The 12,899-nt window shown below is 52.2% G+C and overlaps 1 protein-coding gene across 1 annotated transcript; it reads right to left on the bottom strand.

The window, feature by feature from the left end:
• Nucleotides 1-380: 380 nt before the first annotated feature.
• Nucleotides 381-12,800, bottom strand: C2 (complement C2). The gene is made up of 18 exons (XM_082664324.1): nt 12,740-12,800; nt 12,369-12,578; nt 10,928-11,113; nt 8,931-9,104; nt 8,752-8,850; nt 8,425-8,558; nt 7,177-7,315; nt 6,423-6,563; nt 5,513-5,602; nt 2,668-2,808; nt 2,449-2,543; nt 2,241-2,352; nt 1,958-2,123; nt 1,771-1,847; nt 1,538-1,629; nt 1,207-1,333; nt 985-1,034; nt 381-834 (listed from the first exon to the last, which is right to left on the bottom strand). Exons 1-18 carry the CDS (start codon nt 12,783-12,785, stop codon nt 658-660), a joined length of 2,256 nt encoding a protein of 751 aa, XP_082520450.1. The 5' UTR covers nt 12,786-12,800; the 3' UTR covers nt 381-657.
• Between the last annotated feature and the right edge of the window lie 99 nt (nt 12,801-12,899).

Here is a 12,899-nt window from a genome sequence, read left to right as displayed (position 1 = left end):
TTTACGCAATCTGTGTTCTCGCACCTGCTGCCCGCTCCACCCACCCTACCCATGTCACTTTCCGGAATGTCCGAGTGGGAGGGCCCCACTGCCAATCAAGGAAATGGAAACTGCAAAACCCCACCTTTTGCTGCCCAAGGTCCAGGACTCTGCCTGTCAGCACCTCCTCTCAGCTCCAGTTCCTCCCCAACAAGCCCAGACCTCCCCCTTGGGGACTAGATATAAGGCCCTCACTGGCTCCCCTGTTGACTCTGTTATGGAGCAGAGTCCAGCCATTGTTTGTCCAGCAGGGTCTCTGACCTGCCTTCTTGCCGTTCCTGGAATCATTCTGGCCTCTCTCTCCCCCCAGGCCAGCTCCCAGGCAGAGGCACAGACAGATGTGGAAATCATTGATTTTTATTAATTTCATAGCCAGGTAATTCCCTGTGAAAGCAGAAGGAGAGTGAGGCAAGTAAAGCAGAGGGTGGGGTCCGCACTGGCAGGAGCGCCAGGGCTTCCCCAGCGTGGATGTGCCACTGCTTCGGGATCCTGGAAGCAGGCATGCACTCAGAGCAAGGCGTGCGGATGGGTCACGGAGGCTGAGGGTGGACGTTCGGTGGTAGGAGACGGGAGAGATGGCTGGTCCTGGTGAGACAGCAAAGGGCTCAGTGGCTGTGATCAGAGGGGCAAAAAGTTCAGGACGCCCTCCAGGTGCTGTCTCAGCCAGGGCTGCATGTGGAAGAGATTGATGTGGAAATCTCGTGGCGGTGGCACCCTGCCACGGGGCGCACTTTTGCGGGAGTTCTTATCAGAGCTGCCACAGGGGTTGTAGAGACCCCAGCTCACCAGGCCCACCTGAAAGAAGGAGAGGTTGGGGTGGGGACGCTGCCCCGGTCCCAGCCCCAAGCCCCAACCTCCTTAGTTCCTTCGAAGGCCTGCCTCGTGCCTCCGCAAGGCCAAGATCCTGTAACTCCAGTCCTGCGAGCTTCCCCCCTCTCTCCTCACCTGAAAAAACCTGAACCTCCGCTCAAGGAAAACGGCTCCCCCAGATTCTCCTGCCAGAAAGGAGGGACAAGAGACTGTCATCCTGACTCTCATCGCCGCATCAGGGTGGTGCACCGGTGTCCTGGCATGCGAGCTGGCCAGAGGGACACAGGTGGCCTTCCCCTCAGGAATCCAGACTCCAGGGTGGGGACTGGGGATGAGAAGTGGGGGGAGGGGGCTCACCCTTGCAGGGATTGTCATCCCCCGGCATCCCACTGCATAGGAACTGGTCTGTCACCACCTCTCTGACATCTGTCAAGTTGGGGAACGTGGTTTTGTCTTGGGAGACGACCTTGACACAGTTTGCCCACTGCAGTAGGGGTGGAATAGGACAGAAGGATGGAGTGAGCAGGCAGGCCCGGGGGACACCTGGAAGTGCAACTAGGCCTGGAGGAGGGGCGACTTGGAGTCAGATGGAGAAAGCGCTCAGAGCTAGGGGATGAAGAGAGACGTTCTGGAAGTTGCCACAGGGGGATCCCATCCCCCCACAGCATACTGGACCCGAGACCCTTACCTCCGACCCTGTCTTGAGGTTAACGTTCAGCTTGTTCCCATTCAAAGCCACAAAATGAGCAGGAATGCTCAATTTGTTCAGAAGTTCACTCTCTACAGTCAAGGAAAAGGATGTCAGTACTGGTCCCTTTACCCAGCGTCCAGACTCCCGACTTGGGAACTGCAGCACAGCCCACATCATCAACCCCCAAGCCCTGATCCCAGTTCTTCATGCACCCTAAGCCCAGCACTCACCGTGGTCTCTGCAGGTGCTGCCTGGAAGTCTCCGCAGAGCCAGATTGGCCCCCACCGTGCAGGGAAGGCAGATAGGCCTGAGGAGAAGGACAAGGGTCACAGAGGCCCGTCCTTGGTGTCCCCCCCTACAGCACTCCCCAGAGCACTTCTCGCCCAGAGGGCACCCTCCCATCCCAGACTCCGGCACCTGGCGTGGGTGGACATCTTCACTTTCTGGGCCAGCTTTAGCAGAGCGATGTCATCACCATAGAACTCCGGGATTCCCTGATTCTTCTTGGCAAAGACATTGAACCCCGAGGAGATCACCGCCTTCTCAACTTGGAATTCTTTGCCCCACTGGAAGTTGGGATCCCCTGGAAACAATGTGGCAGATTAGGCTGGACCAGGGCTGCTGAAGGGGCCAGAGGCTAGGGGCAAGGGGTGGGAGCTCTGCCCACGGGGTCGGGAAGCGGGTGCAGGCCCTTCCTTACCCACGCTGACCCTCCACAGGGGGCGGGCCTCGGCGTTGTGGAGGCAGTGAGCAGCTGTCAGGACCCACTGGTCCGAGATGAGGGCCCCTCGGCAGGTCTCCTGGCTCTTGGGCTGCAGGGGAACAGGTGATTTTCAGGGACTGCTGTGTCTCTGGCTCATGGCCGCTGTCACCTCTGGGATCCAAGCCCCATCCCTCCTTCCTGGTACCTTAATAGTGACATGCCAGGGTGTCCTCTCCTGAGCAGAGGCATTGGCAGACATGTTCCCTACCCCACAGATGGTGTCCGTGAGCTGGGAGACGTCTGTGGGCGTGAGGAGCAGATGGTGAAGGAGGCTGGTGCAGGGCACCGTGAGCAGGTGCCAGCGTGGACCCTTGGCCAGCTCCACACTGGCCACACCGCTCTGGAGAGGGCAAAGCACACTCACCCAGCATGTGCTCAAAGACCTGGCTCAGAGCCTTCACGTCCTTCAGAATGAAGGCATGCCTCTCGCCATCCTTCTTGGACCCCAGCTCGTTCAGTTCTCTCCAGTCCACATCCAGGTTGCCCACGCCAATGGCATAGATGTCTGATGGGGAGGAAATCACCAGAATCTTGTGGCTGAGGGGCTACCCCGTGACAGAAGACTGTAATTCCGAACTCGCTGCATCCTACAAAGCCCTACATGAGCGGGATCCCCCTCCCTCCCCCCACGACCTACCTCATTTCCTACCACTCCTCCCCCTTCACTCTCTTCCAGCCACATGGCCTCCTTGAAGTTCCTCAAACTGACAGGCACACTCCCACCTCAGGCCCTTTGTATGAACTGTGTCTCTGCCTGGTTCACTCCTCCTCCCAGACTTCTACATGCCTCACTTTCTTACCTTTTTAAGTTTCGACTCAAATGTCACCCTCTCAGGGAGGCCTTCCCTGGCCTCCTTGTGTAAAACTGCAAGGCCCCAGACACTTCGATTCCTTCCCTGCTTCATTTTATACCTTAGCACGTGTCACTATCTACCGTGCCATATGGTTTCCTTATTTATTTTGTTTAATGCCTAGTGTGAGTAGAATTGTGTCTCCCCAAAAGATATGTTCAAGTCCTAACCCCCAGGACCTGTGAATATGCCCTTGTTTGGATATAGTGTCTTTGTGGATATAATCAGTTAAAATGAGGTCATGCTGGATGGAGGCAGGGGTGGGGAGGGGTGATAATCTGATGCCTTTATAACAATAGAGGAATCTGGACACAAACACAGAGAGAGAGAAAACCATGTGACAACACGGAGATACACTCAGGAAAGAAAGTGATGTGAAGACAGAGGCAAAGATTGAGTGATCCAGGACTTCCCTGGTGGTGCTGTGGTTAAGAATCCGCCTGCCGATGCAAGGGACACGGGTTCGAGCCCTGGACTGGGAAGATCCCACATGCTGCAGAGCAACTAAGCCCGTGTACCACAACTACTGAGCCCGTGTGCCACAACTACTGAGCCCGTGTGCCTAGAGCCTGTGCTCCACAACAAGAGAAGCCACCGCAATGAGAAGCCCGTGCACTGCAACGAAGAGTAGCCCCCGCTCGCCACGACTAGAGAAAGCCGCGCAGCAACGAAGACCCAATGCAGCCAAAAATAAATAAAATAAATAAATTTATTTTAAAAAAAAAGATTGAGTGATCCTACGACAAGCCAAGGAGTGCCTGGGCCACCAGAAGCTGGACATGGTAAGGAAGGAGTCTTGCCTAGAGCCTCCAGAGGGAGCATAGCCCTGCTGATACCTTGATTTTGGACTTCTGGCCTCCCAAACATGAGAGAATAAATATCTGTTGTCTCATGCCACCCAAATTTGTATAATTTGTTGCCACAGCCCTAGAAAACTAATACATTGCACCCTTCCAGAATGACATCCCCACGTAACAGGCATTTCCCTCTGTTTTGTTTACAGCTGTATTCTTAGAGTGATGCCTGGCCCAGGAGAGGCTCTCAGTGAGTACTTTCAAATGACTAAATGAATAAAAAGAACTCATGGGGCTTCCCTGGTGGCGCAGTGGTTGAGAGTCCGCCTGCCGATGTAGGGGACACGGGTTCGTGCCCCGGTCCAGGAAGATCCCACATGCCGCGGAGCGGCTGGGCCCGTGAGCCATGGTCGCTGATCCTGCGCGTCCGGAGCCTGTGCTCCGCGATGGGAGGGGCCGCAACAGTGAGAGGCCCACACACCGGAAAAAAAGAAAAAAAAAAAGAACTCATGATGTAGCATGGAGGCAAAACTTCAGATCTGGTCTTCCTCTGCAAGATGTCGGCTCTAGGAGAGGACCCTGGAGCCATCTCTTCCCGCAGGAGAACCTGGGCCCACACAGCCATCCACACCAGCCTCTGAGCCAGCGTGGGTGCCAGTCAGAACTGCCCTGGGGTGGACCATAGCGTCTGGTCTTCTCCCACCCTTTGTACCCCTCATGGGCCTTTTTTGCAGTTATGATGGGAACTGGACAGTTATCACGCCCCACGTGTTTTCTCTATTTCCCTGCAGTTCCTGCCTCTTTTTCGTGAGGTGTGTTCAAGCATTTAGCTCTGGCCCAGTGACGTTAAGGAGTTAGGGCGTGGAGTTTGTGATTTGCCTTCCTCAGGCCAGGGTTTTCAAGCGGAATACGCTTACCTCCGAGGGGCAGGTGAAGTGGGTGGCATGAACAGAAACGAGAGGACCCAGGGGAAAGTAAAACTTGGGGCCTCAAAACCAACTGCCCTCCCTTATCTGGAGCATTTCTCTTTGAAGTTCTTTTCTGGTCAAAGGTCAGTGCAATTTTTGTTTAGTCTGGATTAGAGGAGCTGTTCTTTCAGAGACTGCAACTTCCAGAGCCTTAGTTATCTGCACTGCCAAGGGAAGAAAGGCCAGGAACAGTCCCTATAAGGAATCCAGGCCTTTTCTTCCTGGAGAGGTTTGTGGAACATCAGATGGTGAATGTAAACGATGACGACGACGATGGTGGTGGCCGCCACCGCACACTGTGTTTGTCTGTGCCAGGCACTGTTTGAGCATTTGCCCTTATCGGCCAGTGAGGTAGGTCCTTGTACTATATCCTGACAAGTAAAGAAACAACCCATGACCACAGCCAATCAAAGATGAACCCAAGTTTGAAACCACGGGCAGTTTGACTACTCTTCAGTGTGACACTCGGCTGCCTTCATACAGAACAACACAGCCTGGGGTCTCGACAGAAATACAACCAAGATGCTAGAACCCCTGGCTGTGGGCCCTGGGCCCCCCTGCAGGGCAGCACAGATGGGGCGGGGGCGGAGGCTCACCCAGATAGTCTTTCCTCTTCTGGTTGATGTTCAAGACCTCCTTGATATTGTCAACAGCCACCTTGGGAGAGCCACCCATGTTGGACTTTCCTAGAACAAGGAAGGAAAAGAATTGTCCATCTGGGTGATGTATCACGATTCCTCCCAGCCCTGGAAGAGAGGGGAAGCGTTCATCCTGGGAGCCTCCACACCTACACTCCCTACTCGAGTTTCAAGATACATTATTTACTGAAGTTCTTTAGCACTGGGCCAGGGGCGTCCTACAGTTTACCTCATTTGATTCTCATGAAGCCCCAGTAAGTGTGAGTCTACTCATTTATAGACAAGAAATCTGATTTCTAGAGGAGCCATGTAATTTGGACAAAATCAAGAGATAAATGGCAGAGCCCAGATCCACTAGCCAGTCTGCCCTTCCATCGGTGGACTTGGACATCACTGGTCCAGAGTCACGCCTCCCCATCCAGCTCCCTCTATGTGACCTCCCAGGTAATAACAATAACTAACAAACACTTATAAAGCACTTTTACACAAAGTACTTAAATTGCTCTTCATAAAAACTGTGTAAGGGGACTTCCCTGGCAGACCAGTGGTTAAGACTCCGTGCTTCCACTGCAGGGGCGAGGGTTCAATCACTGGTCAGGGAACTAAGATCCCACATGCCGTGCAGCGCGGCCAAAAAAATTTAAAAAAATAAACAACAACAACAAAACTGTGTACGGAAAGGAGGGCAGCTTCCATTATCAGTAATTGTTGTGGTTGTCATTACCGTCATCATCGACACTATTTCTACTTTATAAATAAGAAACCAAGGCCCTAAGTGGCAAGGGGAGAACCAGAATGCAGGTCTCTGACCCCACATTGCTTCTCCTGCCACTATGCCAGGCTCATTCACAGAGACGACGATACCGACCATCTGTCAGAAGGATGATGGCGTGTCGGATCTCCTGCCAGGCCGCCGTGTTCATACTGAGCCGTCGCATTTGGTTATTCATCATGATATAGACAGAATTTAGGGCCTCATAGATGTTGGTCCCGGTTCCGTTTTCATGGTCTGGAATATGTGAAGACGAAAAGCTCTCTTAAACTTCCCACCTACCACCTGGGAGAAGGGAGTCACTCTATTTTCCCCAAACACTGGAAACGCATTTATCAATAGACTTGATAAACACAGACTTTTGACGTCCAGTTAGAGATTTGGCATCATTGCCCGTTCAGACATTAAAAGCCTTTCCCTTTAGAAATGCTCATTGCATAACCCCACTAAAGGCCATCCTAAAGTCCCAAGATTCAAAGATGAGGTTTCCAAAGAAAGTGGGTTGTTTCAGCCATCTGCTACCTACCGCCCAGGTAGTTTCCTAATGACATGAGGAGACTATGAAAACCAGACCATGTGGTTCTGGCATCAGGGAGAAGCCAAAGACCCACATGATGCATTTGGACACGTAGCACGTGCGAGGAAGCCCGGAGCTGGTAGGAGCTGGGACTCCCCGACCATGAACCTGACTTGGAAGCCACCACACCCAAGGAACCTTAGTCCCAGAGCCCTTGGGCTTGAGTGCCACCAAGAAGCCTCACTCTCTCTCAAACTTGTCCAGTATCTCTGCAGGCACAGAGAGCTCATCCCCTGCCCCCACTTCCATCACCTTCATTTGATGACATCATACCTTTATAGTGGGCGTTTTCCAGACTGTGGGCCACTTCAGTCACATCCTTGGATTTGTTGTCCAGGACAGACATGATGACTTTGGGCTTTGATGCAAAAGTGATGATGGCGACACTAACCTTGATCTCAAAGCTGAAGATCTGTGAAGGGCAAATGAGAGGTAGTGTGAAAGGCTCCCAAACCAAAGGGGAGTTGGTAAGGGAGCCAGCAAAAGGCCCTGGAGGAGGCAGAGAGCCTGGACAGAGACTGACGGATGCAAGGCCCTTGGAGAGTCCCTTCCTGGGAAACAGTTGCTTGAAGAAGCCAGGAAAGTGACATTCGTTGGTCCTCTCCTCTCTCTGACTGGCTCACTCTTCATTTAATCGTCACCTCAATGCTGTGAAGGGTCGTGATGGTCCCATTATACAGATGAGGAAGCTGAGGCTTGTTTACCTTGCCCCAGATCACACCCCTGGTAAGAGGTGGAGGTAGAATTCAAACATAACGGCACTTGTCTGTCGAGTTTTGCAGCCTCACGGCTTAGTGAGTTACTTAACTTTACGTCTTAAGAGAGACACTAAGGAGCACAAAAGCTGCCTTCCTTCAAACGTAGCTGGGAGGGAAAACATATATCTACACAAACTATTGTGAAAAGCATAACTACCAAGCAAAGTCCTGGCAAGGAATCTGAACCAAGTGTTTCCAAACTCTTCCGTTCATGCACCTCGTCAGTCGAAACATTCTGAGCACGTACCTCAATATAGGTATATGTATTTATAAAGTATACTCATACTTATAAAGGGCATCACTATTTAAATATATTATACACATTTTAAAACATATAGAAAATATTGAAATTTTAAAAGGAAATTATTAAATATTAAGTTCTTAGTTTAAGTTAAATTACAATCATTCACCATGGATACCAGTATTTTCCTGCCACACGCCAGAAGCTTATTTGGGGTACCCCTCTGTGAAGACCACTGTTCTAGATGATGAATTCCTGGAAAGTGGGGTCTCAGCCTTGTTCATCTTTGAGGTCCCCCCACACCCAGAACAGTGCCTGACATAGAGTAGCTACCCCAACAGTGTTTGTGGAATGAAAAATAGGATCCTCTAAATTAAATCCGTGATTCCTGCATGGCATGTGTGTAATCTGGGAAGACTTCTTGGAGGAGGTGGGCTGTGAGTGGGATTCTGAGGAAGGGAAGGAGACAGAGACCGTGAGTGCAGGAAGGCTGCTGGTATGTGTGAGCTCCTATTTCCTGACCCTGTCCACCAGGTGGGAGGCGCTCTTCTTGAAGATTTCAAAGTCCTCTTCCTCCACACTCTGAGATGCGTCCAGGAGCACGTAGAGGTTCAGGTGACCCGAGCGCTGGATTTGTATTTTGCGGTCCACGTTTTCTGGAAGAAATGTGGAAGGGGAAGATTCAGACTCCACCTCCTACCCACTCTCTTGCCAAGGCAATCAGGCCCCTCTACCTCCTCTCCAGTCAGCTCAGCCCCGCTGAGCCCACCGGAGGCTCCTGGTCCCTCGGAAGCTTGCCCCTCCCCTGCACCCGCCCAGCACCCTGCCACCCCCACTTCAAGCACTCACGCTTCTTCTTCTGGGTGGGATTGGTGGTTCCAAGTAGGTGGGACAAGGAGGTGCCCAGGGCAGGGGCCACATCCTCGGGAAAGTCGTAAGAGTAGGGCTCTGTGGGGAGAGCAACCGGGGTCAGCTGTGGCCAGTGGTGGGGGCTCAGGAGTGTCAGGAGTGTCAGAGCAGCTACTCACGGCGGCAGATGGGCTCCATCCCACTCCAGACCCCATCATCCTGGCACTCTCGCTCCACAGACCCCGTCAGCACCAGATTCAAGGAGCAGCGATAGCTGACCTTGTCGCCGAGGCCGAAGCGAGACCCCGTCCGCACTGCACCCGCGGCAATGCCCGGGTTGGGGCAGTGGCTGGCTGTGAGGAGCAAAGGAAGATGGAGATGAGCAGGGACCCGCCTCCTCAGCCTCTGGGTGCTGCTCGGACACCTTTTCCCGCCAGGCTTTTCCTCCTCTACAGACCCTCAGAGCCTCTGTGGGTCCCTTGGCCTCTCCCTTGGGAGACACCACAGCTGTGCCTCCCAGGTGTGTGGATAGAAAACCTGAAGTAGGGAAAAAGATTTAGAACTCAGTGGCCCAGTTTCCAGCTAAAGCATACCCATCCCAACCCAGGGACTCTGCCTGTATCCATCCCAGAGCCTCAGGGAAGGTGCTGGCTTCCTCAGGGAAGGAGCCCTACCTCTCCACAGAGAATATCTGCAAACAATGAGACATCACCACACACCCACCAGAATGGCTAAAACTAAAAAGATGGGTAATTCCAAGTGTCAGAGACGATGTGGGACAACCAGAACTGTTACATTGCTGGAGTGTCAATCAGGAAGCTGTGTGCAGCCTCTTCTGAAAGAAAACATATGCCAATGTGTGACCCAGCAATTCCACTCCTAGATAATATGATCAAGAGAAATGTGTCTAGTGCACCCAATCACACATAAGGACGTTCATAGAGTTTTACTTACAATAACCAAAAACCGGAAATAACCCAAATACCCATCAACAGGAGAATGCACAGATAAACTGTAATATGAAATGGAACTACAAAGCAATAAAAAATAACAAACTGCTGATACCCAGGAAAACATGGATACGTCTCACAGGCAGAATCTGAATAAAGGAAGACAGATGCGAAAGAGCACATTCTGTATGATTCCACTTCTATGAGGTGTAAGAATAAGCTAACCGAATCTGTGGAGACAGAAGTCCGAAGAGTGGTTACCTTGTGGGAGGGGACAGGAGGCAACCTCCTGATATAATGGACCCTCGGTCTTGGGTGGTGATTACGTGGGTGGATACACATAAAAGGATGCTTGTGGGTATAAAAGTTCATCAAGCTGAATACTTAAGATTTGTATGCTTTAGGTAGTTTAAACCTCAATTTTCAAATGAATTATATTTATGTTTGAATAAATGGCTATTGTCAAAGAATCAAGGACGTAAATAGGGAGCCAACAGCTGGGCACCAGGTGAGGGTATGGGCCTGCCATCTCATGGACTCTGAACCTTCTGTATTGTGTATTTAGAACTGTGATCCAGGAAGCTTCCAAGGCCCACAGGCAAATGTGGCTCCAGGGAATCCCAGGAACCCCACTTCTGTCGAGCAGAGCCCCCCCATCTTTCACAGGGGCAGTAATGACCATGACAAAAGTATATGTGGTGCTTAGCACATTCCAGGGGCTGTTCCAGATGCAACTCACTTGATCCACACGGCAACCCCATGCAGTCAGTACTCTTACCATCCTCATTTTACAGATGTGAAAACTGAGGCACAGAAAGGTTAAATAACCTGTCCAAAGGCTGTCAAAATCAGAGCCAGGCTTGGAACCCAAACTTGCTCCTGAGGCAAGGCACCTAAGCGGACACTTGATTCCCTTCATCATATCTTCCCTACAATAGCCCAGGGCGCCCAAATACCAATCTGGCTTTGAGGCATTTGGAAAAGCTGGACAGAGTATTTGGAGCCTTTGTGTTGGATCTGAAGCTTAGCACCAACTTCCTTGAGCCAGGATCCCCACAGGCCAGAGATGTGTGATTATAGACCTCAACTGACCAAAATCTAGGAATATGATTTTGGCACCAGAAACACCAGGCCCCTGTCCCCACAGAGGCTCCCTGCACACATATCTGGTTCCAGGGCTCCTGGGAGACCCCTGCCCCCATGCAGCCATCTGTCAGGGCACTCACCGCCGTTGTCACACACAGCTGTCTCCCCATCCCACATGCCATTGGGGCGACAGTGCCGCACCGGCGAGCCCCGCAGTGTGAAGCCATCCTCACACTCGAAGCTCAGGTTGCCGCCCACAGGGTGGGACCCCAGCCGTGGGGTGTATACGCCGTTCTCAAAGGTAACAGGGGCTGGACAGCGAACAGCTGGAGGGAGAGAAGGGCATGAGAATATAAGGATGGAGGGATAACAGCTGGGCTGGACACTAACTGGGTAAAGTTCAGCTTGGATGCATGGGTAGAGCCAGGTGGTTGTCAAAACATTAGGTTGATGCCTGTGAAATTGCTACTTTGGGCAGTTGGTTGAATATTGGCAATTTCACACAGTTCAACCTAATAGATTGAGAAACAGCCACTTCTCTCAGCCCCCTGAGGGCCATGTCCACCCCAGCCCCTCCCCTGGGGTCCTCAGACGTCCCATGAGTGGATAACTAGAGGGGTGACTCCTGGTACAACAGGGGATGCCAGGACCATTCAGCATCCATCCCGAATGTTCAGTACTGTGCAGTTAATTATTCAGTATTCTAACAATCATCCCTGGGCTTCCCTGGTGGCACAGCGGTTGAGAATCCGCCTGCCAACACAGGGGACAGGGGTTCAAGCCCTGGTCCGGGAAGATCCCACATACCACGGATCAACTAAGCCCGTGTGTCACAACTACTGAGCCTGCGCTCTGGAGCCCGCGAGCCACAGCTACTGAAGCCCATGTGCCTATAGCCTGTGCCCTGCCACAAGAGAAGCCACTGCAATGAGAAGCTCGCGCACCACAAAGAAGAATAGCCCCCGCTCGCTGCAACTAGAGGAAAGCCCGCGTGTAGCAACTAAGATCCAATGCAGCCAAAATTAAATAAATAAATAAATAAATAAATTTATTTAAAAAAAAAAAAAGAGTTCTCCCGCCAATGCAGGGGACACGTGTTCCAGCCCTGGTCTGGGAAGATCCCACATGCCACAGAGCAACTAAGCCCGTGAACCACAACTACTGAGCCTGTGCTCTAGAGCCCGCGAGCTACAACTACTGAGCCCACGTGCCACAACTACTGAAGCCCGTGCACCTAGAGCCCGTGCTCCGCAGCAAGCCACCACAGTGAGAAACCCGCGCACCGCAACAAAGAGCAGACCCCACTCACCGCAACTAGAGAAAGCCCGTGGGCAGCAACTAAGACACAACTCAGTCAAAAATAAATATATTTATTTTAAAAAAAATCATCCCTGTCTTTGGTACCCCACAATCTACATCAGAGCCTGCCTCTGATGCCTTGCTATTGGGCAGTTGACATTTTCCCACTATTTTGAAAAGCCCTGTGGAAAAGAAGCTTTGCCACCCCATCTAGTCATATTAAGCCCCACCCTGAGTAAACTAAGTAGAAGTCCTGGGGTGGTCGCTGGTGGGAAGCCTCACGTTTGCAGACCGCCTTTGTCCGCTGGGTGGATCTCGGGAAATGCCACCGTCCGTTGCTCTTGCACAGGCTTGTCGCCACCGGGTACGGGTAAAAGCCCAGGGGGCAGGAGTAGGTGAGGATACTCCCAGGGGCCCAGCCGTTGCTGAGGGTGAAAGTGCCCCTAGAGATATTCACGTTCTGAGGGCAGGAGGTAGCGGTCGTAGCCAAGCCTGCGGACATGGGGACACGACACAGAAATGAAGAAAAGAAGGAAGGCACGGATGAGAAAAGGAGAGCAGAAGAGACTGTCCATTTCACACATGGAAACTCAATCTGGGTAGCACTGGCCTTGCCCCACAGGACCCCAGCATCCCCCCTCCCCTGCTCCTACCTGGGTACAGGGGCAGCAGGCAAAGGACAGCCATCAGTGGGTCCATGGTGTCTACCTTAGGGGCACGGAGAGGCAGAGAGCCGGGAGAGGGAAAAGGTCATCTGACTTCCCGAAAACCAGAGCTGGCTCAGCAGCTGCTTTGTCTGCTGCCAGAGAAAGA

The sequence above is a fragment of the Grampus griseus genome, assembly GCF_964374135.1.
Source record: "Grampus griseus genome assembly, chromosome: 10".
Lineage (NCBI taxonomy): Eukaryota > Metazoa > Chordata > Mammalia > Artiodactyla > Delphinidae > Grampus > Grampus griseus.
Note: the sequence above shows the minus strand (reverse complement) of the source record. Positions and strands in the feature narration are given on the sequence as shown.

Coding starts and splice junctions, on each gene's coding strand:
- C2 (XM_082664324.1), bottom strand. CDS start 12,785: ATGGACCCACTGATGGCTGTCCTTTGCCTGCTGCCCCTGTACCCAG. Junction 11,114..12,368: donor GACAAAGGCGGTCTGCAAAC/GTGAGGCTTCCC, acceptor CTCTCCCTCCAG/CTGTTCGCTGTCCAGCCCCT. Junction 1,334..1,537: donor ACCTCAAGACAGGGTCGGAG/GTAAGGGTCTCG, acceptor CCCCTACTGCAG/TGGGCAAACTGTGTCAAGGT.